Genomic DNA, 26,569 nt, shown 5'->3' on the forward strand with positions numbered 1-26,569 from the left:
ACCACCAAAACAACAACCACCAAAACAACAACCACCAAAACAACAACAGCAAACAAACAGACAGAGATAGGCAGGATGCTTCTCCCAAGGCTAAAGAAGGACTTGAAGCTAAGCAACAGGGCTGATCACCAGAATAAGCTCTCCCTGTTTTTAACTCAACTTCTTTGAGGCATCCCTGGAGTACTAACATTTGGAAGTGCATTGAATGCTCTGGTTAGTGGAGTAATGACCATGTTTGCTATGATTGTGTCTGCTGGGGTATGTTTCATTGCTGGTTCTCATGTTTCAGGCTGAGTTCTGACAGCATAATCAAACTGGAAAAAATGTAAATCAGAGTGTTTGTGATATTTGTTGAATGCACACACTGTCTTGCTGCATTTAACAAGAGGATTTATTTATTTATTTTAAATGTTCCACCCCCACGTCCCTTCATCTCCAGAGATTTTCAAAGTAGCTCTGTGTAGTTTTATGTTTATCATGATTTCTTCTTCTTTTCCTCTCTGAGACAGGAAGCTGAGGGTTTTGACCTCATCTGGATCTTTCCCAGTGTCAGGAGGTGGTCTGTTCAAAAAGATTCCACAACACTGATCTCTTCCTGATTTATCAGATAGTTAGGTCAATTAATAAGGTCTCTACTGTTTTTTCCACAGCTGTAAAACAACCAGTGGACTCCTCGGAGGGCTAATTATCAAATCTTTTGAATTTTTCTTTCAAGGAACAAGCAGTATCTTTCCAGTTAGTAAATTCCACTGCAGCAAACTAAGCAAAGATTGTCTAATTGTAGGAGCCCTGGCTCACATAAAGCAGTTCGTGTAAGTTAATGTCAGATACCTGTTTCTTGCTTATCATCTTCTCTGTCCTGCTACCAGTATATTTTCTCATAGTCACTTTGCTTATAAGAGGATATGTCAGTTGTTACACATAAACAGTCCAGCAGGTGACAAAGAATAGGGTTCTTCTGTATAACTTCTGTGGGCGTAGATAGAGAGGGTACAGTAGTAACTGACAGATAAATAGGCAACATTTCTGATTTGTCATTTTCTCTGTCTGTATCATCCCTGTCAATACATCCAATCTTTGCGCTACTATTTCCTCCCTTTGGACTGGCCGTATCTTGTCCCAGGTAAGGCTGTTCATTTCACAGTAAATGCAACTCAGCAAAAATGTCCTAGTGAGAAAGTATATTTTCTGACATTCAGTGAAATCAAAGAAATGTGGGTGGCTCTGGTGACTACCAAGATAATTCCCTTAAAGCATTTGTCAGAAGTAAAAGTAATCAGAGCATTCTTAAAAGATTGTACATCCCAATATGAACAGAGTACTTCTGTTTTATTCCAGAAGAAACATTTAATTTTTAAAAAAGTAATTAGACGGTTATTTCTTAACAGATTTCATTGAAATTTGAGAATTTCTGGCTATCAGATGTCAGTCAATAGGCTGAAGCTTGCAAAAAAATCCCCAGATACTTTTTCTAGCATCTTTCTTTTTCTTAGATTCAGTACGCTATGTTATTAAAACTAGGATATTGCTTCCTTTTGTAAGTTTTTTTATTTAATAGGATTCAGTTAGTTACTGAAAACATTCATAAATGAAATGCTCATTTTGCCTGCATGGCACACCCTCCCAATTTGTATGATGTATTGGGATTCAAGGAACTCCCCAGCTGTAATACCAATCTGCCCTTGACTCAGAATAAATGACTTCTCCATTATAATTTATTCATACTTGCTCTGATGTTGCTATCATTAACTCTTCTCACAACATGCTAACTTTAAGTTAGAACCTCTAAACAATAATTAAACAAGGCAAGATTTTTACTGTAAATTATGCAATAAATATTATATACTGTTTTTAACAGAAATTTTCAATAATGAATATTTCTAGAATTTCTCATACTGGCTTTTAAAGCACAAGAAATTCACAGATGGAGATCATTTCTAGAGGACAAACTGAACTAGAACAAATGAATGCTTATCTTATTTCCCTATAGAGCATGCAAAGTGATATAATCACAAAGCAACTGTTCCACACTCTGCCAAAAATTATCAAAACTACTGCCATGTAATACATCTGCACACAACATGAAGACTCCCAGAGAAAGTTAGAAGACTTTATGCTTTGGTCATGGTAGAGAAGAAAAATCTTACTATTTCTCACTGAGTAATGGAAACCATTCACGCATACAATGACCAACAATGTAACGAAGTAGATGCCACACATCCCTCCCTACGTGGAGCTTCCTTGTGCATTGCAGTCAGCCTTTTCTGTGCTCGCTGGTATAATAATCCGGGTGTAAGCCTATGACAGTGGTAAATAAAAGATAGCACCCAAGCTACATACATAACTCAAATTCAAAATATTCGCTATAAATATACTTACTATACAATTCTATGCACAGAGGACTTTTCCCCCTAACTGTATAGAATTATATTTCAAACTGAAAACTACCACTGTATACCACTGAGTCAAATGTTGGAGGTCACAATAAACAGAAGAGTTTTAAAATGAACTGTAGACAAACACTTTGCATTTTTTATACCAAGTGTAAAATAAAAGCCTATGGAGGACCATGAGAGAGTAATAATCTCTAGCAGCTGAATTTCTTGTTTGTCTTGAAAATCCTGGAATAACACCAGAGAAAAAGCCTTCTCTATTTTCATCTCCCTTAATACTTGGTGTTCAATCACCCTTTTTTTTTCTTTCCTTCTGTTTCCCTTATACAACCAAGCCTCACCTTTGTAGCACACAATTCTTTTCTTACGAAAGACTGGAGCTAGTCTTAATGGCAGTAGGGGGGAATAGTAACTACTTTACTGCAGGGTCCTACCACCTCAGGCCAACAGAATAGTAATAGACAAGTAAATAGTTTCCTTCTGCTACAGTCAGTAATTAAGAAAGTAAAAGAAAGCTAATTATGTCAGAGACAAAAAATCCTAGTATAAAAGAGATAGCCTCACTTTTTCACAATTTCATTTCAGACGCACGTTAAGAGTACTGGCCTTTAGAGTATGTAGTATCTGTTGCTTGCCTCCTCACTTTTTCACTGAAGACTGAAGTTTGATTATGCTTGCATTGTGTCTCCTGACTAGATCTCCACCATATATAGTTTAGTTTTCAAAAAAGTATTAAGTTGAAGAGGAATAGCACAATGACTTGTAATGCTCTGGGAAACACACATGAGAAAGATGCATTCATGGAGAGCTGAACAGCTGGCCAACACAATGAACAAATTACCACAAAACTATTGGGAATTAGTGAGAAAACTAGAAAGCACAAATATGGGAGGAAAATGTTCTTCTCTAGTTTTACATTTTGATGTACATACAGTCTGATGTATCTCAGGCAGCTGAAACAAAAAAAGCAGTCTAAAAATTTCAAGAGACTGTCAAGTTTGCTTAGAAGCTAAATTTCAATCTTAAGACAGGAACCCATATTTTCCTATCAAGGAATATTTATCAAATACACCTAACTGGAAACTACAGCATTCTGACTTCTTTTAAAAATCTGTTCTGATTTTTTGGTAGTTAACTTTGCCCAGTCATAACAGTTACATGTCTTGCAGTCGGTTTTGCCAGGGTTAGAGGAAAGTTTGGAAAGCCTTTCTGCGTCCTCACATTGCAAATGACTGAATTGTACAATGCTATGACCTATGCTGAGAATGGAGCAGAGCTTTCATATTTTCTTCTTTTAATCCACAAGTTTTTGAAGTGTGCAGACATGAATCTGCTTCTTTTTGAAGCACTTCATTACAATCTATCAAATCAGCCATGATGCTAAAGAAAGATGCAGTGTGGACTACCAAAAAGAATCCAGTTTGCATGCTTTGTCTCTGCTCCACAGTGTCACTTTTCACCCTTAATATTATATTAATCAGAAAACTCACTTAAAAAAAACAACAACACACTTCTTACCTAATGTAAAATACTACAATAGATATGTGTCTTAACCCATCAGCACAAACCTTGCAGAAAAAAATTCTGATTCTTTGGGAACTGCAAATCATGCTTGAAGATTGTAGTTCCTGAATAACGCGTGCTATTGCATGAATAGAATACAGATTTTCATTTCCTCATTGTGGTATGGTAGGTTACTTATCAGCAACAAGAACACAGAATGGCTTACAATTCACGTAAGTACATTTTCACAATTGAATGATGAATTTTCTCATATATAACATACCTTGCCATGTGCAGACAACTAGGAATGTAATACGAACATCCAAACATAGAATGCAGTTTAAAATGCAGATAAAAACTGCTAGATTATAGGGTTCCACAATACATGTCATAAAAGCAACGTCACATCTTATACACTTTTACTAGTTCAAAGACTCAGAATAATAAGAGCAAAAGCATCTGTCATGGACCAGTATAGGATAAGCCCCTTCAGCCAGACATAATGAGCACTGAGGAAGGTAAAAATAGATAAGGGAGAAAAAAGTGTGCTGATAATAAGAATGGCAGATAGTTTATTCTTTAGCAAATCAGCATGCTGGACTTCAAAGAGAAAGGTTTGACACCTGCCTTTCACACCGAGTTGTTCCACACACATGTATTATTTCAGCAGATGGGACCAAAAAACTCATCTGAGCCGTCAATAAGAATCAGACACTGGTTCATGTGGATCCTCTGTGTGCATGAAAGCAAAAGTAAAGTGTACCCACAAGAATACACAAAAGGGGGAAAAAAAAAAAAAGAAAAAGAGCCCAACCTCAAAAAAATAAAAACCCAGGAACTACAATCAAAAGCAGCACTTACCTACTCTGACATTCTGAATAACTTCCTCTTTTTTCTCTCACAGGAATTGCTTGTGTTGTTTTCTGGCCTGTATACTAATGTGATTACTTAGAAGTGATATGCTAAATTAAGAACAGATAGGTTTCTCCCCATTTTAATGGATGGGTTACTTCTGGGTTCACTAATTATTTTTGTGTTAATCTTTTCTTTTTCCTCCTATAGTTGCAGAGCTATGAAATTAAGAAAGTGCATATGTATTTGTGAAAACATTTCACAAGTGACTTTTTTTTATTAGGAGTCAGTGTTGTAACTGATTAAAATAGCTGTAACAGTAATTAAAACAAGTACATACTTTCAGCTACTAGCTCCGTGAAATCCTCCTTTCCCACCTAGTGCCATGCTTCAGCAACAGTGAGGTGACGTCATGAGATGTCACAAGCAGATGCCCAGAGTTTAACAGATTGGTTATAATTGTGTTATCCCATTTTGGTCAAAACAAAATTTTCATAAGTTTTTAAAACAGCACTCTTATAGCAGAGGCTGGTAGAAAGCATAGAGATGGAAAATCTGTTTCTATTTCAGTTGTATATCTGGTAAGACGGAAAATTTTTCAAGTCTACACAGATGGTAAATAAATTTCTGCTACATGAGGCAGTTCCTGGAATAAAAAAATTTCTCAAATAATAAGTGCCAATTTTTATTTATTTTTTTTTTTTTAAAGTTAAGGCTTATTTTTAACTTTCCCAGGGACATGTTGAGAGAACTGCAGAAGTGTCCTTTCACCTCCAGAATTCTGGTCTAAATCCAGAAATAGCCTCTAACACTGCTCTTAGCATAGCTGAGTTTTCTTTACACTTTAAAAGATGTTTCAAAGCAAAGATCAAAGCTTCACAATTACACTTTGCTGCTGGTAAACATTCCTGCTGAATGTCACAGTTAGAAAATAAAAAACATCTTTTTGAATCCTGAGACAATCATCAATGACTAACTCTGCTGACATTTAAGCTGTCATTATTATGCTCCATGAGGCAGTGCTTTTGCTTCACAGAGGATATGCTTTCTTCGTCATTTTCTCAGGGTTCAAGATGTTAGAAAGTGAAATGGAAGGGACAAGGAGAGGAAGCACAGAACCAGAGAACAAGCCACTGTACGCTACATCAGCTGACCAAGTTATGAGAAGTTATTTTATATATACACATATATACACACACACACGTATTTTGTCAGACTTTTAAAAGGATTTGAGAAGATGTTTTTACCCAACTACAGAAATGAGAGCTGGGTTATGGGACTGTGAATGTGTTGGTGTTTAGAACGCTCTTGTTACAAAAAAGTTTTAGAACAAGTCATGGAAATCTCTCATCCTTTCTCAAACAACTTCATATTCCCTTCCTAAGCCGTTCATTGAGTGTATGACTCTGTGTGGCTTCTGCATTAAGCCCGATGAAGCGATGATACTCACAAGCAAAGAAATGCACAACACTCTTAAATCACTGAGGGATCTTTCCCTTGTACAATCATGAGAAGAAACAAGTCTAAGAAGTTAAAATTTGCCACAATGAGCTTAATGCATGAAACAAGGAAAAAATAATCAGATAATTTCTGGAAAGGCAGGAATGAAGGGGAAGAATTAGTAATTTTTAATAAGTTCACAAAAAGAATACATATAAGATGAAGACATTTTTTGTCTGAGGGTGTGGCTGACACTAAACAAAAGAAAAAGAAAATACATTCTAATTTGAAGTTTCTGTTCCCAAGAGAGCAGAATTCAGGAACATAAGCTTTTCTTCTGAATTGGATTAAAGCTGCTTCACCCCCAGTTGTAAGAATTCATAGGCCTTAGTCTGCAAATGTTGCAATTGATTCACGCAAAATACACATTGCAAAAGAACCTGCAGTAAGTAATGCAATATGATTTTTCCAAAAGCTTAATAGAACACTTGGAAAATTTGCTAATTTACAAGTCCTGCAGAATATCATCCACAAGAATGTTAATCAAGGAACAGCTATGGAGAAACATCTCCCAAAATTGTCCTTGAATTTTACCATCAGTAGTGAGGAATGCTTGGAAACAGTTCATTTAAGAGTTGTTTCTGTGAGCTGAGAAATCTTTGTGCGATTTAGAGTTGAATAATCACGCTACATAGAAAATAAACAGATTTTCACCCACCTATGTGACAGTCTCTCAATATTTCTGTCCTGTTTGTCCTATTTCATTCTCTTATCTACTTTCTTGCTGTTTTTACCTACTATATAAGTATAAAGCCTAAACAGGGTACTGCTCATCTACCGCATCAAATTATCATCTAGCAAATAGTAGAGAATTTTTGTGAACAGATAAGTTTACAGTGCAGGAATAAATTCAGTGAACATAGTGAAGTGTCATGCAAGGACACAGTCACTAATGAATTTCCACGTGACTAATATAGCTCAGCATTTAACAGAACTTTAAAGGAGAGTATTTTAAAAAAATCTGGATGTAGGAAAGTAGCACAATTTATGATCCCAAATTTTTGCTTGTGGTCACACTTTTTCATTTTCAGCACAGTAAAACATAGCATATTTTGGAACAAAAAATTTGTGCTTCACAAGCCATAAGCTTTAATATCACTGAATTTTTTCATGCATTTCTTTTCTTCATTCCAAATAGCCATGAATCATATTTCAATGATTATCAGTGCATGTAAACCATTTTTTTTTAAAAAGATAACAATAATAACACCCAAGATATGAAAACCTGTAGTACAAGAATAGAATCAGCTTCTTAAGAGGTTTTTGTTGTTGCTGTTATTAGTGGATATATTGAGAAATATATTTTAGGTTAAAGAAAAACTATCCAAGTGAGTAAGACACTCAAGATATCCAGATAACATCCTTTGTTTAATTGAATATGTTTTGTGCAAATTGTTAGGGAAGGAGGCATCCCACAGGAAAGGATAAACAAGTTTCCATTTAACATAAATATTTTACATATTGCATTTGCTATTTTAAGTCTTATGTAAGGTGAGACTGCAAAAACAACAGGAACCTCAAGATATGAAAGTTATTACTGTAATAGGGCACATTATCAAAAGACATTCTCGGGTTACAGAGAGCCAATTTTTCATTAACAAAGCATGCATAAGCCAAACTCCTTGTATTCTACTATTGTAGAAATGCAAGACATCAGCTACAACAGACTTATGAAGGAGACTAAGGTTCTGGTTTACATTTGTAATACATTTACCCCAGCGCGCGCACGTGCACACACACACACACACACACACACACACACACACACACACACACACAGAGTTGCACTGTTGCTCAGACTTTTTTTCCCTGGGGAAAGAATATCCTTCTAAATTTGAATTCATAACCATTTTAGGCCATATCCTCTGGAGATTGGAATGCTTTTTGGCAGCAGAAGCAGTATTACTTCATTTTGCAAAGCAATGTTCAATACACCCTATCTGTGACATAGACCATCTCGTCACCACAAATCTCTTACATTGCCATTATGAGAGAGAGAGAGAGCTGCACAAGGACATGAGCGTGAGCAACACATTTTTAGGTAGCTTTCAACAAGTACTGCCATGTTGGGAAGTAAGCATAAGAAAAGCTGTGAAAAACATTTTGCAGATTGCTCCCACCCTGCTACAGTTAAGCCCTTTGGGGTCTCATTTACTTTCTATACTTTTCATTGTTGGAATTGGTCAGATACCTGTGGACTTATCCACCAGTGTACTAGTATGGCCAAACACTCCTTAACAGCCGTGGTAAAGCTGTTACTACTGCAAAGTCTTAGCCACAAAAATGCAGTGCATTTACTATTCTTATGCCATTTTAGGAAGTCAGTCACTGGTCCACTTACCATGACCTAGAAATAACAATTTACAGACTACAAACAGCAAAAAATTGTCCTTTTCCAATAAGAACTTCCTAAAGATTTGTTTTAAAAGCAACCAAAAATGTTTCACAAGTTTCATTTTTATCAATTACTTCAAACTCAGGCAAAATCAGACATTTCTCAGTATTAACTGTGGGAAATGGATTGATTGTGGAAGTGTCTAATACCAGTTTGGTAGAATGATCTTGTGTGACTATGAACCATGTATAAATACAAATACTTTCATGACCATTTTAGGCAGCTGAAATCCAACTAATGCACAACTTGATGTGCAACAGTCTCTCGGTTTGTAGTCTAGACAACTCTGGCAGCCTCTTAAATTTATTGCAGAGCACTGTCACAAAAATGTGCCAAAGTAAAATTTGCATAAAGGTTATACTGTAATGGCCTGGCAATCATCCCATCCTGTTCTGAGCTTGTTTTAAATACTTTTCAGATTGTTTGAAATACATCATACTTCAGTCCAAACACAAAGGAAGTCTGTGGGAAAGCATTCTTTAGCTTCCCAGATGGAGACAATATTTATAATACATATTTTTGTGAGAGTGGTAGAGAAAATTCATAGTCATCTAATCACGTTAATAAGAATGTTTTATGATCACTACTTCCACTAATTACCATAGCTAATATGCATGATTAAAAAAAAAAAAATTAAAACCAGTTGTTTTAGACAATTTAATTTTTTTTTTTATTACATCTTCATTATTAAATGGTAAATTAAGGAAGTAAATTTTCAATGCAGAAAAGAGAAATATTCGTGACAGCCTAGATGGTTTAAATTTTTCTTTTGTTTTCTTTTGTTTGCTTTCATTATTAAAGAAATCATACTACTCGTTTTGCTTTACTTACAGCTATATCCAGATTCTTCCTGGTGCCTTTAAAATTATGACCATTTAGTAGCAATGTGCAAATGCAGCAAATTCTTTGTGGTGAAGCAACTGTTGATCTCTGTAGCCCACTGTACTAATACTACAGACTTGCTCTGAGACATGAGTTGCAACTAACTTTCCAAAAGCTGTTGTGGCTTCAGATCTCTCATCAGTTTTAGATAGTGTTCATATTTACATTATGAGTTTGGAAAAAAAGATGAGTATCCTTTCCTAAAATATTTAGAAACTGAGTCTGAAAATGAAAAGAGATGTAGATGCAGACAAAAGCATGAGAAAACATTCAGACTGTTTGGATGGTCATCTTTAAAAAGAGATTATCAAATTACCAATATCTGTGTTAATCACTGTTGTCCTTCACAAAATCATTCCCTAGATGCCAAGATGATATTATTCATTCTTGTGTATAAAAACAAAGCGATTCTGGCGTAATAGCTGGACTGAATTATGCAGGAAAGAGAGTAAAAGAACCATATGATTCAATTGCAATTTTGCTGTGATGCGTGCTTCTACATTACTAGCTTCTGTCCCAAGGTTGTAACACCCAAGTTCAGCCAGGCTCTTAGACATATTAAAAAAAAAACAAACAGAGTCATTCCACTGACTGCATTAATTCTTTCCTAATGTCTGTATTTAAGCAATGAAGCCTTGGTCTCCTATGACCAGTGTTCATAGTTTTGGAATTTCTGATAGCCTTCATAATCCGAGAATGTAGGAGGTCACATTCTGCTTGTTGAATTGCACTAGAATTTTTGCAAGATAATGTTTTTTTAGAAAATACATAATGGGAAAACAAACTACAAAATGCATACATTATTACTTCTTTTTTTTTTCTTTGGTGGGGAAGGGGGAAATTAAATAAAATCACTAACTTTTGCAGCTATAGAATCATAGAATCCTTATAGTTAGAAAGGGTCTCTGGAAGCCATCCAGACCAAATCCCCGGCAACAAACAGTGACAGCACAACTAGATAGGTCCACTGCCTCACCTTAAAAGTCTCTACAGACAGGGCACCAACCAAATCCCTACGCTACCTAGGATTACATTCCCTTACTGTAAAAGATTGTTTCCTTATATCTGACCTAAATCTATGCTCCTGAATGAAGCTTGAAACCATTTCCCTTTTCTCTCTCAACTCAGACTCCACTAAAAAGTCTGTCCCCTTCTTTCCTGTAGCTCCATTTTAAATCATAGTGCTCTAGCTGACCCACATTTGCAGGCTAAAGCTTAGGATAAAGTAAATTCAATTTCCTATAGCCAAATCATGATATAGCAAAATTAACATTCCAATTTTTAATTGTTCCTGCATTTTCTTGTTATTTATCTCTGTACTTTCGTCTTCTGTGCTGTCAAGTTTTTGAACCAGGACATGTGCTTAAGTTGACTTGAGTTTGTTAGAATGCAACTCCAGCTAGTTTGCAAGTCTGTGTCAGCCATTATTACTTACGTAGCAATAATTTAACTTAGAACATCAATAACACAATTTCCATACAGAAATACACTCTAATAGCTATGCTAAATTATAACTTAAAAACTGAAATGAAAAAGGAAGTACCATTAAATTATCCCAGTTCAACAAAGACAGGATTGTGACAAATGGAGATTAAGAATTCAGAAAGACATACTTTGTGACAATTCTGGAAACTCGTGTCTGGTATTTTTACAACAATACAATAAGAAATAGATCTAAAATGTTGGATACTATTGCTCACAACAGGTTCACACTACTTTTAAAAGAAGAATCTAATGCTTTCTAACTCACCATAAGAAGCAACATGTTAGTCTTATGAAACAGAGTTTACTACAAATTATAACCGGAGAAAGTCAGTCTTCACACCTCACAAACTCAAATACCAAATATGGACAGAAAGGTCTGAATTCAACTAAAAAACTCTTCTTTTCAAATATTAATATAGTAGTAATTGATGAAATAATGAAACAAACTGTATTGCATCAGTACAGAAAACACAAAACCACATTTCAGAGCTCAAAATTTTAGCGTGGGGAAAAGGCACTGCTTTATAGAACTTGGTCACCCTTTTCTACCCAGGCTTCTTTCTTCATTTACTGCCATTCTTTTGATTATCTTTTTCTTGAACTAATTTGCATCTTATTGACATTGGTTTATATTGGTCATATCCTTAAGTATCCATTGCCCTGATTGTTATACTCTTAAGAATGTTTTAGAAACAACATTGACTACTTGCAACTGGAAAGCTTTTCAGTAGGCCACCACAGAGTTAGAAATAGTAAATGTAAAATGGAAGTTAGATAAAGGAGCGGTGAGGAAATCATACTCTGAAATTGTTGCTTATTTTCAGAATCACATAAGCAAAATCTTTTAATGAAACTTAAATGCAGTCTAGGATTACACATGAAGAGAAACTGATAAAAATTCACCAAATATACTCCAATTAGTTTTTCATTTCAATTAGTTCTTCCTAAAGTAATATCCTGCATACATATTCTTGGAAGGAATAGAGCTGACATAAACTCCCAATCACCAGGCACAATATATCAACTACCTTTCCTGAAACCAATCATATATTATTTTCTTATTTCCTTGCATTTCCTTTGCAATAAATACACCCATGCTCTTTCACTGCTCATCTTACAAAATTTATTAATATTGTTTATCAAATATCTGCATAGCAAAACAATCTACAAACAGTACCTCTATCTTATAGGCCACAGAGAACACGCGTTGCATAGAGTCAATAAGTCCACATTCAAAATAGATAAGCTGCACAACACATTTCACTGGCAAATCCTGAGAGAAAAATCCTATCTAACAAAGAGAACTCACAGGAGTGGCAACAAAAACAGGTACAGTCAGAGCTCTGCTGTACGTACTCAGACTCAGCCAACCTTACACCTCCAAGTAAAATCTCCCTCCACCTCTTGCCACCAGGATCAACACAGAGAGACCACAGGTGAAAACCAAGCCTGCTCTACTTCATTCAGGACAGTCAGGATGCACAGGTGAGCAGCCGGGCTCTCTGAATGTTTCCCCAAATGGGCAGAGATGGGTGTGCCAATGAGTGCCAATGCCTTGTCTGGGTATGAAAAGCAGCACCTGGGAAAATACTACAGCTTGCAACACCACAACTGTCAGCAATTTTGATAGGAAGTGAGGATTTATTGTGAAACATTACTATTTTGTGTTGAAAAATGGTTTCAACTAATATGCTACAGTTCTGATGCACTTGTGCACCTACTCAGTAGTCCTCAGTGGGTATTTTGCTGGTTATCTCTAAAACTGATTAAATGGGCAGCTTGGAGGGCATGAGAAAATATTCACAAGATTCTTTATAGAGTAATGGCCACTGTCCCCCACTTTTTTTTTCTTTTTTTTTTTTTCTGTAGTATTCACTTGAGAATAAATAATGCTTTGTTCTCTAATACTTTCACTGCACTATGTGTGAACATACTGCACAGCATTGAGATTCCTGTGAATTAAAAACATTACAGAGCAGTCATTAGTTTCACAGATTATTCCAGTTTTTTGGAAAAAAAGAATTTACGAGTATAACTTTTCTAAATCTAAAATGTATTTAACCAAGGACAGTAGATACTAACTGCTGTTACCACATTCAACAAATTCATTTATGCTTTTTGCTATTCTGCACTATTAATTACCATCGGTTTTATGTTGTGGATAAACAGAATTGATTTTCAGTCAAGAGAGTAAGTGGAAAGCTTGATTAATGCAGTAACTTTCATTTAGACCTAACATCATTATCTTCTCACGATTATATTCATGCCCTTCCTACTTCAGAAACCTAGGAAGTCTTCTTCAGAAAGCAAAGGAGGAGAGGGTACTTTGCATAAACCATAAGAATGCTGGCAACTTGAAAGAATGCTGTACAGCTGGACCTGTTTGCAAAAAGCATCTGCAGTGTCAGCACATCCATCAAGACTAAAGCAATCTACAGCAGTAGAGCTAGCGTTGGTCAAAGATGCTAAACTTTAAGATCTTAAGCCCTCAAAATGACATTCATCTACAAAGCAAGCCCCACAGATCCATGCTATCTCACCTCAGCTTTAGTCTAAAAGCAGCAGATCTAAAGATAAGAGGAGAGGTCATGCTCTGTTTCCACAATTAAAAGCAGTTTAAAATATGTTAACGAGGAACAGGTTTTCAGAAGAATTTGTTACCAGGAAGAGCAGAATGATCTCTACTCAGAGGTCCTAAGATCTTAGCTGTCACTGAGGTACCTGACGTTCAGCAATTTTCTATGATCCCGCAGGGCACAATCTCAAGGTCCAAATGCCCAAATATCTCTAGCAATTTATCTCCATATTCTTCTTCCAGTATTCTGACCCTTATGAATATATATTTAGGTGCAACAATAATTGATGCTGAGCATTAGTCAGACAGTGGTACGTTTTAGGCCTTGACCGTACTGTTTGAACTGCTGACCTTGAGAGAAAAGGTTTTATATATCACTCCCAATTCTGTAAGTCTTCCTGTCACTGCAAAGCAAATACTTGACTTTTATGGATGGATTCAGTTTCAAGTCAGTTGTTTTTCCAATGTCTTGTTAAAGTTACAAAAGTGGCTTTCAAGGAGCATTTGTAAACTTATGCACATTTTTCATTACAGATCATTACCAGCATAGACAGGCCTTTTTGTAATATAATGTATGATTAGCTATAAGTCAAAATATCCCACAAGCAGGAACATTGTTTGTAGAAGTGTCCTGCAGACTTAGAGATAAATAACAACAGAAGCAACAGCATATCACGGTTTTCCTCTTTTTGGTAGAGTTCTTTAACCACAGTGTTACTAGACAAATCCTCCAGATCTCCAGATTCTGTCCCCCTTGACCATGAGCGCAGCTTTGCAGTTGCTGTAGCCATGCAACTCTCATCCTTCCCCAAAAAAACAACTTATTTTGCTTCTTTCTATGATTAATTTACTTTCTTAGCTATTCTCATTGGAACCTTTACATTCTATATAAATAGTTAAAGGCACAAAGCACAAATATATTCTCAATTTTAAGATATACAGTAGCTGCCATTTTCAAAGCTATTAAAAATACATTACAATGGAAGTTATTGTGGACAGAGTCGTGATGTATCTGTATATAATAAAAAGAAGTTAAACCCTTATTTTCAAATAAGAGTTTGAAACTACACTATAAAAATGAAACCAGCTAACAGGAGGAAAAGTACGCCTGAACAAATACACTTAGTAAAAAAGAAAAATAAATGCAGAAAGAGCAGTTGAGAATATAGTTACACAGTTAATTCATTATCAAATATGATATAAATTGGAACTGTTATCTACCCATTAGTTAAGTTCAGCATTTTTGGTCCTTCTAGATAGTTCGTCTTGTTTTATAATTATAACAGCCACAGCTGCTGCAGGGTCAGTTGAGGAGCCACTGTATTAACAGATTGCATGAACTACTAAAGGAAAACTGGAATTCTAAGCTTCTGAAATCTTTTGCAAATGTTCAGCTTTCAATCATGTAACTTGAGTGTTAATTTTACCACAGGAGAACAGTGGCCAGCAACTCAGGATACTGTGTTGGTGTACAGTACTCACAAACATGTGAGTTTGTGCTCTAAGATTTGCAGTTCTACTGAGATGCTAAAGCTGATGGAAAAAAACAAGAAAACAAAAAACAAACAAACAAACAAAAAAACAATTAATAGAAACCTGATTTACAAGAAAACAGTCAAAAAAGGCTGAATGGTGACAAATTAAAAAAAAGAGAGAGAGGAGGGAGGAGTAAATAATTAGACACTGGTTATTAGCAAGAATTAGCAGCATAGCTGGGAAAGCCAGAATACAGGATGAATCCCGTAGTGGCACAGCCAGCAAAACTTCTTCCAGAAAAGCCATCACAAGTTTTATTACTGGAGAATCAGCCCATTAAAAGCTTTAGAATTATGCTCCTTTTTACTTTGCATGGAAAGGGAAACTCTCTGGTGCTTTAAAATTACAAAACATTGTTTTGTACTTTTTTTGTAAGAACATTTTCTCACAGGGCTTAGCTGAAAACCAAAGAATTTCAATTTTTTTTTCCTTCCCCGCTCCCCTCCCCCTGCTTTTCTTTTCTTCCTTTTAAAGTTTAGTTCCACTTTTCCATTGTACCTCCACTCCCTTTTTTAAAACAAGACTTCCATGCCACTGGACACAATTTCTTTTGTAAGACAACTAATTACACCTGATAGTAGCAGAAAAAAAAAAAAAAACAAACAAAAAACAAATCCATAGAAGGTGCTTATTCATTTAGCCATGATCAACACATATAAAACCACATATATATATAATAAATTTGATACAAAGTACATTTCAAACTCACAGTTCAGCCATTTTTTAACATTAAAAAGAGTTCTTGAAAATAAGTTGTTGTATAGTCACATTTTTCTCACTATTTGAAGAAAAAGCTGAGTAGATAATGAAAAAGGCTGGAAAAAAATATCTCCAAACAGTAAGACACAGTATTACCTTTGTAAGAAATTGAGAAAAATGTTAGAAAGAATCTTTGTACTTTATGAGCATCCTACCTTTTTTTTGCGCAGTTTCACTTGACTGTCTGAATATTCTTGTGTGGTCAAATCAATCCTTAAATGTAAACACTGAGTGTCTTCTGCTGAACTGACATTTGAAAGGCATTTGTTTTCAGGGGCCACTTGAGGTTCAGTGAAACCACTTTCATCCAGACCATTTTCCACTGCCGGAACATGAGAGCAAGGAGAAGATTGCATAAGGCACTCACTGGGTTCCACTGCTGAGCATGGCTGTCTATCAGTGCTGGGGCATGAATCAGAAGAAATCCCACTCTGTACCAAATTACATTCAGACTTTCCAAGGCTGTCTTTAAAAGCATCAGATTTCCTGCGCTGTTGTGCAATTACAGCAGTATGAAGCAGCTGTTTCCCAGGCATAATAATTTCTTTCACATTTGGAGAATTAAAAAGATTTTCTTTCTCTACTTGTACTACCTCATTTAAGGCTTCATAACTACAAAGCTCCAGGCTTTGGCCAATACTGCCACATATATCTCCTTCCATCTTCTCTTTAGGAACTGTGTCCCCATCTCCAATTATGCCAGATGTTTCAGCTTCCTCATTACACTCTGTTTTTTGTACCACCTGTCTTAAGGAGCCTGCTCCATTTAAACTCTCTTCTTCATCTTTTAGTTCCCTTCCAACAGCAGTGATATGGTGATTAACACCATTCAGGTTGAGTGCAGGATAGTCATCATCATCATCATCATCATCATCATCAGACACATGGACTAGAGTTTCTGTGCTGGCCTCCAGAAAATGCTCTTCATGGTTTTCATTTTCATCCAATTCCTTTGACACATTTCCAAGCTGCTTTGCAGGGAAGCCAGTTGGCTCTCCACCATGACAACACTCTGGAAATGAAGCACATTTTTCTTTCCGGTCCACATTCAAAATTTCATCTTTTTCCATACTTATCTGCAAGTTATCAGCTACGAGTCCATGACGACATGCTGTATTATACTCCACAGACTCCAAAGCCAATCCCATCCACTGGGTCACATGCTCTTCCCAGCTTTTCTTTCTGATTGCTAGAGACATGTCATAACAGTTCAGCAGCGGGATGCAGCATATCTTCCACAGTGGAGCAGAGGTGTCATGGCTGCTCTGCGTTGCTCCAGAGAGAGAGAGTGCTTCATCATTTTAACATCTGCAAAAATAAAAAAACAAAAACAAAAACAAACCAACAAGGTTATTGAGTCAACTCCAAACATTAAAAAAAAAAAAAGAGAGAGAGAGAGAAAAGAAGAAACAGTTTAAACAAAAGTGTAAAAGCAAGATAAGGACGTGGGACCAGAAGGACAGGAATTCAGAAGACTGTTTTGTTTAAAGTTTTAATAGTTTTCATACAAAACTTGACAGTTCTCATAATTCAGTAGAAGTTTTTTTCTAGTTACTCTCCATTATCATGTAAACAAAAATGTTATAAACAAGCACATGGATAGGCAAGTAGCTCAAGAGCCAAAATTTGACAGTAAGTCTCTCTTCACTGTGTCTGTCATAAGATATTTATTTGAGTGGATATAAATTCCATTATGACTTATGACTTCTTTGCACACTCAGTTATTTTGTATTACTTCTTCATCCAGAGATACCCCTGAGCACAGCACTCTAGCAACTTCTCAACAAAGTTAACCAGAACTTGAGGGTTATTCTGAATCTTGCCAAAATTACAAGTAGATTTGGTCTAGACTTTTTGCCATTCAGTGGCTCTTATTTCTCTGATTGCTTTCTTCTCATTAGGACTATTATAGTTATAAGCATCACATGAAAATGCAGGGAGAATCAGTCGTTGTGTGATATATAAAAAATACACTAGTACAAAAATTAATTTAAGTTTTTGGTGTATTTCTTACAAAAACATCATAAAACTTGAAACCCAAAACCAAAGCAAGCAAACAAGCAAACAAAAAAATCACACCCTGAGACTTTGGTGAATATAGTCAAGATCTAGTAACATAAAGAAGGGACAAAGCCTTTGCTTAGAGCTTGACAGAAGGTTAACTTGTCAGCAATAACTGCATGTGTCATCTGAATTGCCACGATCTGCCCCATCCTGCTGTCACCCCCTACCTATCCATATAGGTATCTTTCACTGGCGATTGTTATTAGGCCTTCTTCATAACAACATTTGGGATGCATTAATCTCCCCACATTGCTTGTATGGAATCAGCACAAAGAAAACGTCTCATAAAGATTTACTCATTATAAAACAAAATCAGTAGGTTCTTCATCAAATACCAAAACAGAACTTCTGGCCTGAAAAACATCAGAGAGTGAAGGAGCAGGTGCTTCAGTTTTCACTCCGTACATAAGAACTGTCAGTGCTTAGGATGGATCCACTTACTGATTTCAGCAGTAATAAAAATTAAGAACTAAGTTTCTTCTAGGTCACTTCAGTCCGACAAATTCACCAGGGCACAGAACTGCCTTGGCAAATCGCATGCCCAAAGGTTAAAAAAAAATAAAAATAAAAATAAAAAAAATTCATCTTCAAGAAAATACAGAACTATGCCATGCAAGCAAACGTCAGTAAAATATGTCTTGATAAAGTGACTATTAGGATAGAGTTGTACATGCTCCTAGATCTTTAACCTTCTTAGTTGATGGCAAACTTCATTTCACGTTCACATTTTCCACCTCCATGGAGACTGTGTTTCAAAAGAAAATATGTTCATAGAGTAAAAGAATTCCATGCACAAGTCATTAGCGTGTGGGAGGCAGAGGAAAATGGAAAATAAGACATGCAGCCAGGCCAAAAAAAATGATCTGCTTTCAGAGGCAAAATTTGGTAGTAAGAAGTTAATTCAACTTTAAGTTTCTCTTTTCCTTCCTGGTTGAAAATGAGAGCAAGCTTAATTGTTAAAGTGTAAAGTCAAATTACTGCATAAATTTCCAGTGCATTTGCACTATTTTGCTGACTTCATTCCAGATCCATAGATTCCTACTATTTCTGCACACCTCAATTAATTACAGTGGGATGGAGATCAATAAAGACAATGCTATTACTGTCTCTTGCATCTTTTAGATCCTGAAGTACTTTGTAAAAAAATGAATTAGTATTACAACACCACATTTTGTTTCGACTTCTGAATAGGGGAAGTTTTACTGAGGGGCTCTTTTGTTTCTGCTGTCCTAAATTACTGCTAGAAGTTGCAGCATTACCCTCTGTCTTCCTTCTGTTCCCCTCTTAGAAAACTCTGTTTAAGCTCTATCTCCCTTACAAAAAGTTAAAAATGGTTGCTGCAGCCATACATGAGAATTCAAAAAAAAAAAAAAAAAGAAAGAAAAAAGAGCCAAATGAAAAGCTAAAAATATGCAGCTTCTAAATGGAATTCATGCATCCCCCCATCTCAGCTCTAGGCTGCTGGTGGTGAGCAGCATGCAAGCATTCAAGGAGTTAATGGGCGTGTGTTAATCTTGCTGCTGTTAAATGGAGTTACACGTGTGCCGAAAGGGGAGAACAGATCCCTTACTGTTTTTCATTTTTTTGGATGTGGAGAGTTATATTTCACGGGGGATGAAAAACAAATAAAGTTTACTTGAGGAACCCTTCTGTTTTACTGGCACTATCACTAGTTTTGGCTGCTTAGTAGACTGCAGGAAAAAAAAAAAAAAGATTAAACAGGTGAATACCAAATACTTTGCTTGAAATAGAAGACCAAAAAAGTACATGACAACGGAGTTTTTGTTGTTTTCTAAAATACAAGCTTGCATTAGCACTGAGTATGAAACATTTAACTTACAGATTCTTGCTATCTAGGCAGCCCCAGTTCCCTGAAGTCCCTCTGGCATGTGATGTCTTCCAACAACCAGTCTGATGGAAGCCCACTTTCCTTCCTCTTCCTCTCCCCAATGGCTGCATTATCTGCTACAATTCAGCTCAGAAATTACTTCCCTGCTGTAACTATATCATGTAGTCATAGGCCAACAAGCAGCTGTCCTCTCTTTTCCACCTCCATGGCAGGGTCACCTGTTTACTTTGTACTCACGTCTGCTGTGCTTGGGAAAATCCCTTGCTCCAAGCCTCTTAATGGGATCCATAACTATATTCCTTTCTCCTCCAGAGATAAAAGTGTTCTGCTACTTTTTTCTGCTCTTGTTGCCTCCCTTTTTCTTGATGTGCAGCATCTTCTGCCATCTGAGAAATGCTGCTCTCAAGTCCACCTGTACTGCATCAAGGGAAGACACAACAACCCCTTTCTCCCTTTCATTACCATACCCCTAGATAACTTTAAATCAGTTTTGTTGTTGTTGTTGTTGTTGTTTTAAGTCAAGCAGAGGAAGTCTAGCAGTCTAATTCACTTAATTTCTTTAAGCAGATTTAGGTTTAACTAATTTTCAGTCACTGACCTGCTCTATGGCCTTTCCAGAGAGTGACAAGTGGCAGTGAATTTAGATTTTCTTTTGCTAGCAAGAGTCAGTGATACTAAGTTTTCAAGCAGATCAAAAGAATAAAAGAAACATCAGTAGGAAAATTCTGAATTCTGAAAAGACTGATTATGTTCATTTTAATTTTATAGATCGTTAAGTATACACTCAATGCCTGTTTCATGAAGAATTTTGAAAAACTTGAAAATTTTCAATAGAACTGTTGTTCTGATCACTAAAAGATACCAGCTTTTTCATTGTAATTCCAGTTTCCAAATTTTAATAAAAAGTACTCATTTTCTAATAAGTATTTATGTACACTTTTATAAGTATTGACTTGAGTATTTATAAAACTTAAAGTCTTTCTTGAAATATTTTATAGAGTGAAAATACCTTTTCTTCTGGTCAAAGCATACCATTGGGATACAGCTGCTGCAATAATTCATGTTCATGGTTGGCTTTTATCTTTCTGTTCCACTAAGTTTTATACTACTTAGTACTCTTAACTTCCTAAAGAATAAAGTTTGAAATAAAATATAAAAGATAAAGATTTCTCCTCGACAAAGTTTCTTGTTCTGTGTTATGATTTAAAGAGGATCCATAATATTGATGCAGTAGGCAATGCTTGACCAAAGAAAGTGGCAGGGGGTGGTGACACTGAAGCAGAATCTCCCTTGAGCACCCTTTGAGATGGTTTGCAGTGCTTAGAAAACAAGGTGCCAGATTTGACAGATTTTCTAATAAATTACTGCTGATCTATGTTCACTGTGAGCTACAATGGAAATGAAAAATAGGACGAGCCTTTATGCTTGTTTATATTTGGAAGTTTTGCATAAGCTCTCATGGAAGAAATGGTTACTTTGCAACAGAAAACCTGTATGAGATGAATTGGCTGGCTATCCTATAGTTAGATTATCTAACACTCTCTTTAAAGGAGGATTCCTGTGATTTTTCCTCAGTAGCTCAAATTAAAGAGTTTTAAGGTGGCTTTCAAAATTCAGAGAGAAGTAAACTCTCTTTATCCCATGAAATACCACTTACATTCAGGTGTGTTGATCATTTTTTAAAATGCCTTTTCCTTTCCCTTTTTAAGGAAGCCTATAAGACTTGTCAGAGACTCAGCTCCCCTTCTTTGGACCACAATGGAACACTGAAACTTCCTGGTTTCAAGAGTGAGGCACAAAAACAGGGCTCTCTGATCCACACAAGAGTGGAGCACACCATGTTTTTCCCATGGTGGATAAAGAGATAAGAGGAGAAGCATGGAATCCAGCAGCTGCAGCCGCCTCGCAAGATGGGGCAGCACAACCAACAGAATCACAGGACATAGGGAGTGATATAGCGAGAGCAGGCACAGTGAGCAAGGCCATGCAGAGAGCACCTCGGCAGCATCCCCACCAGTACAACCATTACCATCCCAAGTGAAATTCAGTTTTTGCTGTTACTTTGCATGGGATGCAAATCTTATTTGGAAAAGAATAAGGCAAAAGCATTTGCTTATAAAGTTACGCTGAGATGAAAGAATGTTTCATTAAATTTTTTACCTAGTGGGCATACGTAAGCAACTGAGATCAAGCAGAAATATTTGTTATCACTATTTTATCTTTGTTGGTCTCTGACCCTAGTCAGCAAGCTTTGTTTAAGGAAGTCTGAGCAAATGGGATCTGTTTCCTATAAACTCATCTCACATTTTCCTGTTCTGGCTTACATTCAGCTCTTTCAGTAATTCCATACCAAGCTCTGAGACAGAATGTTGTTTACAAATAATTTGAGATAAAACATAAGCCTCTAGGTCTTTGCATAGCTAGTTATTTTAAATTGCCTGTTTTAGAATTTGCAGTCCTTCCTTCTCTTATTTCCTGGACATAAACCACTCTTCAGATTTAACTGAAGTGCGGCTCACCTTGTCTGCAGTTTTTATATAAACAGGTTTTTACAGTACATTTGTATGGATCATTCAAAACCCTGATGTTTAGGAACAGAAACATAAGGAATTTTTGCTGTAGGACTGAGTACATTATATGCTTCCCTAATTTCTTTTAAATGTAAAAGATCATCATATAGTGACATTTTCATCCATGAATTAGTGGACAATAATAGAAGTAGCTTTTGTGTACCAGTGAAAGGTGCTAAGGAAGTAATACTCAACTAAAATCCACAGCCTACGTCCTGTAGGCTAAAACAAAAAATCTGGCTTTTGAGAAAGTGTGTGATGCATACTCTTTTGTTTTTTTTTCTCTCCTAAAAAGTTGAAGATATCTTGCCTAGACTACAATAAACAAGGATATCAATACTAACTCAGGTACACTACCTGTATATCTCCTCTTTAAAAATTAATTTTAGAAAACTGAAATCAATGCAATATACGTGAGTCTAGAGAAAGCATAGCTTATTAGACACTGTCCAACTAATTGTTTTTCCTTCCTGCTTCATTCTGCAGATTTTTTTTTTTAAATAAAAGCTATTAAAAGTGAAAACGCCAAAGAATAAAAATTTTAATTCTCCTCTTTCCTTTTTTTTTAAATATTTTTTTTTGAAAGAAATTAGTGCCAGCAGCAGTGTTGCAGACATAACATTTAGAACCACGGCGTGTCTTAGAAGCCTTAAAGAGGTTGCTGTCACTGCAAGATAACAGATATGAATTCTGCTAAGAATAAGTTGTTTGTCTTGACAAGAATAATCTGAATGGAAAATTTTCAGTGACTCTGATGCATATGAAGCCAGAAAGATCGGGAAAGATTCTGATGTATTTATAATACAGTGGTTGGCACATATGTACTGACTGATTGCATTCTTTAGCATTAGTGAAAGCCATAGGCTTTTAACCAAATAACAATAACATATTTTAATCTCATAACAAATGCCAATCCTAAAATATTTCTAAAATAGTGAGAATTTTTGTTCCCCAGTTTCTGACGAAATGCTTGAAGAGAACCACAGGTAATATTCAAAACAAAACAAAACAAAACACCAATCTCATACACTAATATTGGAACTGTATTGCATTGTGCTTTTAATGTGCAGTGAAAAGATAGTGTGGTTTTAGTATTGATATTCTTTACAGACAGATGATCCAAGTGCTAGACATGATTATTCCTACCAGATCATACCTAATAATATAGTGTTTTAGAAGTAGGCTGTTTCAATGCACCACCAAATTCTGGCCACCTGAAGATCATTTAAAAAAAAAAAAAAAAAAAAGGATGAGAACAGATCACAACCTTAAGATCAAAAGATAACAAGACTCAGGTTGGAACATCAGTGAGAACATTTTTCAGAACAAGAAATCAAAGTGATAAGGAATGAAATGGTTGGATTGAGTAACAACTTGAATGAGAAATTGTGGAATTTGTAACTTTGATAGTTGCTCACTAGGTACATGGGAATTGTAAGGGGACAGAAATGATGCCTGAAAGTCTCAAGGTGTTAAAGTGAGAAACTGATCCTTTCAAGCTAAAGGCCAATGAGTTTGGAACAAGATATGTGTTTTATGTGAGAAAGGAGATGCACAGAGTCGGAAGCGATCCTGACTGGGGCTCAGGTATGAGAAGTACAGCCTTTCTGGGGCACTCTTGTTCCACTCTTTTTCTTGATGATCTTGGAGAGCAAGGAGAAGCAGAGGTAGGTTGGGCCCAGAAATCTCCATCTCCTCACTAAAACTCCTGGGGTTGTCTCTTCAAAATAAGAAAATTGGAGGAACAGGAGGAATTTCAGCCTTCGGCTGCTGGGAAAAAATGGTGGGGTATCCTAAACCTCTTTTCAAAATCCGATCAAATCCATTTGATCCTGAGCTATATATTTATAAGTCCTTTTATTCTTTGCATATAGAAAATTGGCTGAAAATCTAATGAAGAATGAAAAAGGAAAAGAAGAAAAAAACAAAAAACCCACAGAAATCTAAAAGTGAGAATAAATAGATGAGCTTTGTTTTGTTTTAAATAAGAAGGGAAATTATTAATAGATTTGCAAAGATTGCTATTAGAATATTTGCTATTTATTTTACTCAGAAGGAAAAAAGGTATGACAGTTCATTAATTTAATGTTTATTTGGAAATCTAACTGAAGAATTACAGAGAGACCTCATTACAGCGACCAACTAGAAGATAAAATTGTGTGGAAACTTCCCTGTCAATAAATGCAAGTGAATGCAGATAGGAAAAAACAACTCCAACTATAAATGTGTAATAATAGTCTCCATTTTATCTGCTAGTAGTCAGAATAAAAGAAGAAAATATGGCTGTGGTTGGTAATCCAGAACAAATTTCAAGCTCAGTCAAAATTAGAAAGTACACAGCACAGTAGGAGGTTACATTTAAGGCTATTTAAATCCTTGATGTAAATGATATTTAGCATATTACAGTAATTGTTGTATTGTCCAGCAGCATAGTAAGAACTCAATACATTAAATGCCTCAAACTATAGCATGAGATTGACAAGTTGCTCGTTCAGACACTTTCAAAGTCTTGCTTGTTTAGTGCAAATATTACTGTTTCATAAGATCTGAACCCAAGATTTGCCAATGTGTCTTAATTTGTTGTCAGAAAAGGTAAAACAGCATTAGCTACTTTTACTTTCTATTGCTCCTCTAAAAAGTGCTCATCATCATTACAAAGAAGGGTTTTTACTTGTAGCCAGCATGTGATTACATTGAGATGGTTACATTTATATTTTATTTCCAACATTTAGCCTCAGATCAGCTGATTCTCTTCCTCAAGGATGAGAAAGGGGAAATGAGAGGATCCAAACTGATCCACAATTATCCAGCTTACTTAAGATCTATATTATTTACACCCCATTTAATTATCAAATCAAAACCAATTTAAATAACAAACATATCCAACTTTGTATTTTTGTACTATTTGACACTGATGAATAGTTAAGGAAACAGAAATAATATTTTTAAAAGTATCATGGCGTAATTATTCTTCTTTAATGTAATCCTTGATGATATTTTATTATATTAATGATGTGCATTGAATTCTTATTAGCTGATACAATAATGGAATGTTCTCCATCACCTTCATCACAGCATCATTTCAGAATGACAACAGCCATCAAGTATATAACATCCGCTAGAGAAATAGGAGGCCTTAACACAGAAATTCCTTTTCCAAGAATAAGACCTTTTAAAAAGGAATTTTACTTTTGTGCTTTTGTATCTGTCTTATCAATCCTGCCCCTAAATTCTTTCTGCTCTCCACTTCTACAGAACAGAAAAAACACTTTCCTCCCTCTTCCCCTTGACTGGAAGCAACTCAACAAGCAGACACAAATGTAAAAAAGGCTGTCCCATAGGACATGTCAAACCAGAAGACTGTGACTATTACTTTTAGTCCCAAATTAGAATAACTTCTTCCCAAATCTCTCTCTCTCTCTCTCTCTCTTTTTTTTTTTTTTTTCTAAATTTCTCATGATGGAAGAAATTCCATTTTCTAGCCACCCCTAGTAAAATACTAATTTTCTAGCTACAGGAAGCTCTTTGGAAAACAATATAAACTAACCAGATTGTTTTCCTGCTGACTTTTATATTTAAGGTTCTAATAGAGTGTTTCCATTTAAAGATGAGTTGCTGGAGTTTGTTATAGACATGAACTGCGAAGCCCAAGGCACTATGGGCAATGACTGCTGGTAACCATTGCCCTTACTGAGTAAACCACAAGCACGTATTCATCACTGGTGAGCACAGAACTAAAAAGTAATTTTGATGCTATTATGTATATACTTCACACATAAGACATTGAAAATCATTTTACAGAGTGGATTCCAGACTCATCAGCTGATCTCTCAGTTTTGTGATGCTTTTCTCCTATTCAGTGTCTGTAGCCTGTTTGATAATACTCATTCAACTCTGCAAACTACTGTTTCTGTACACAAAAAATAAAACATATTACCCTCCCTCAGTCTGAAAACTACTTGGATCAAATTTCTTTACCACCTATCAGTTTGTACGATATGAAAAAGCTTTTAAAAATCTTTACTTATATTTCTAATGGAGTTGACACTGATTCTGGGTTTGGAAATTGCCATGAAAGCACTGACATCTCCGACAGAAAGGTGTTTAATCCAACACTACAACTTTCAGTGTGTTGAACCTCTTGTACCTCTAGGCCTCTCAGGGCTGATCAGTAGTGGAGAGTTCACTGCTGTGGATTGAACCAGT

General features: G+C 35.9%; 1 protein-coding gene across 1 annotated transcript in view; it reads right to left on the reverse strand.

The window, feature by feature from the left end:
• The window catches only part of DLC1 (DLC1 Rho GTPase activating protein), a 214,852-nt gene that overhangs the window by 182,699 nt on the left and 5,584 nt on the right, over nt 1-26,569 (reverse strand). The window contains exon 4 of the mRNA XM_042812287.1: nt 16,036-17,188. Coding sequence (XP_042668221.1) covers nt 16,036-17,079 — 1,044 coding nt within the window. The 5' untranslated portion in view covers nt 17,080-17,188. The remainder of the gene's footprint in view (nt 1-16,035; nt 17,189-26,569) is intronic.

Source organism: Centrocercus urophasianus, unplaced genomic scaffold (assembly GCF_019232065.1).
Source record: "Centrocercus urophasianus isolate 14NV4802_14NV808 unplaced genomic scaffold, USGS_Curo_1.0 seq_13, whole genome shotgun sequence".
NCBI classification, from domain to species: domain Eukaryota; kingdom Metazoa; phylum Chordata; class Aves; order Galliformes; family Phasianidae; genus Centrocercus; species Centrocercus urophasianus.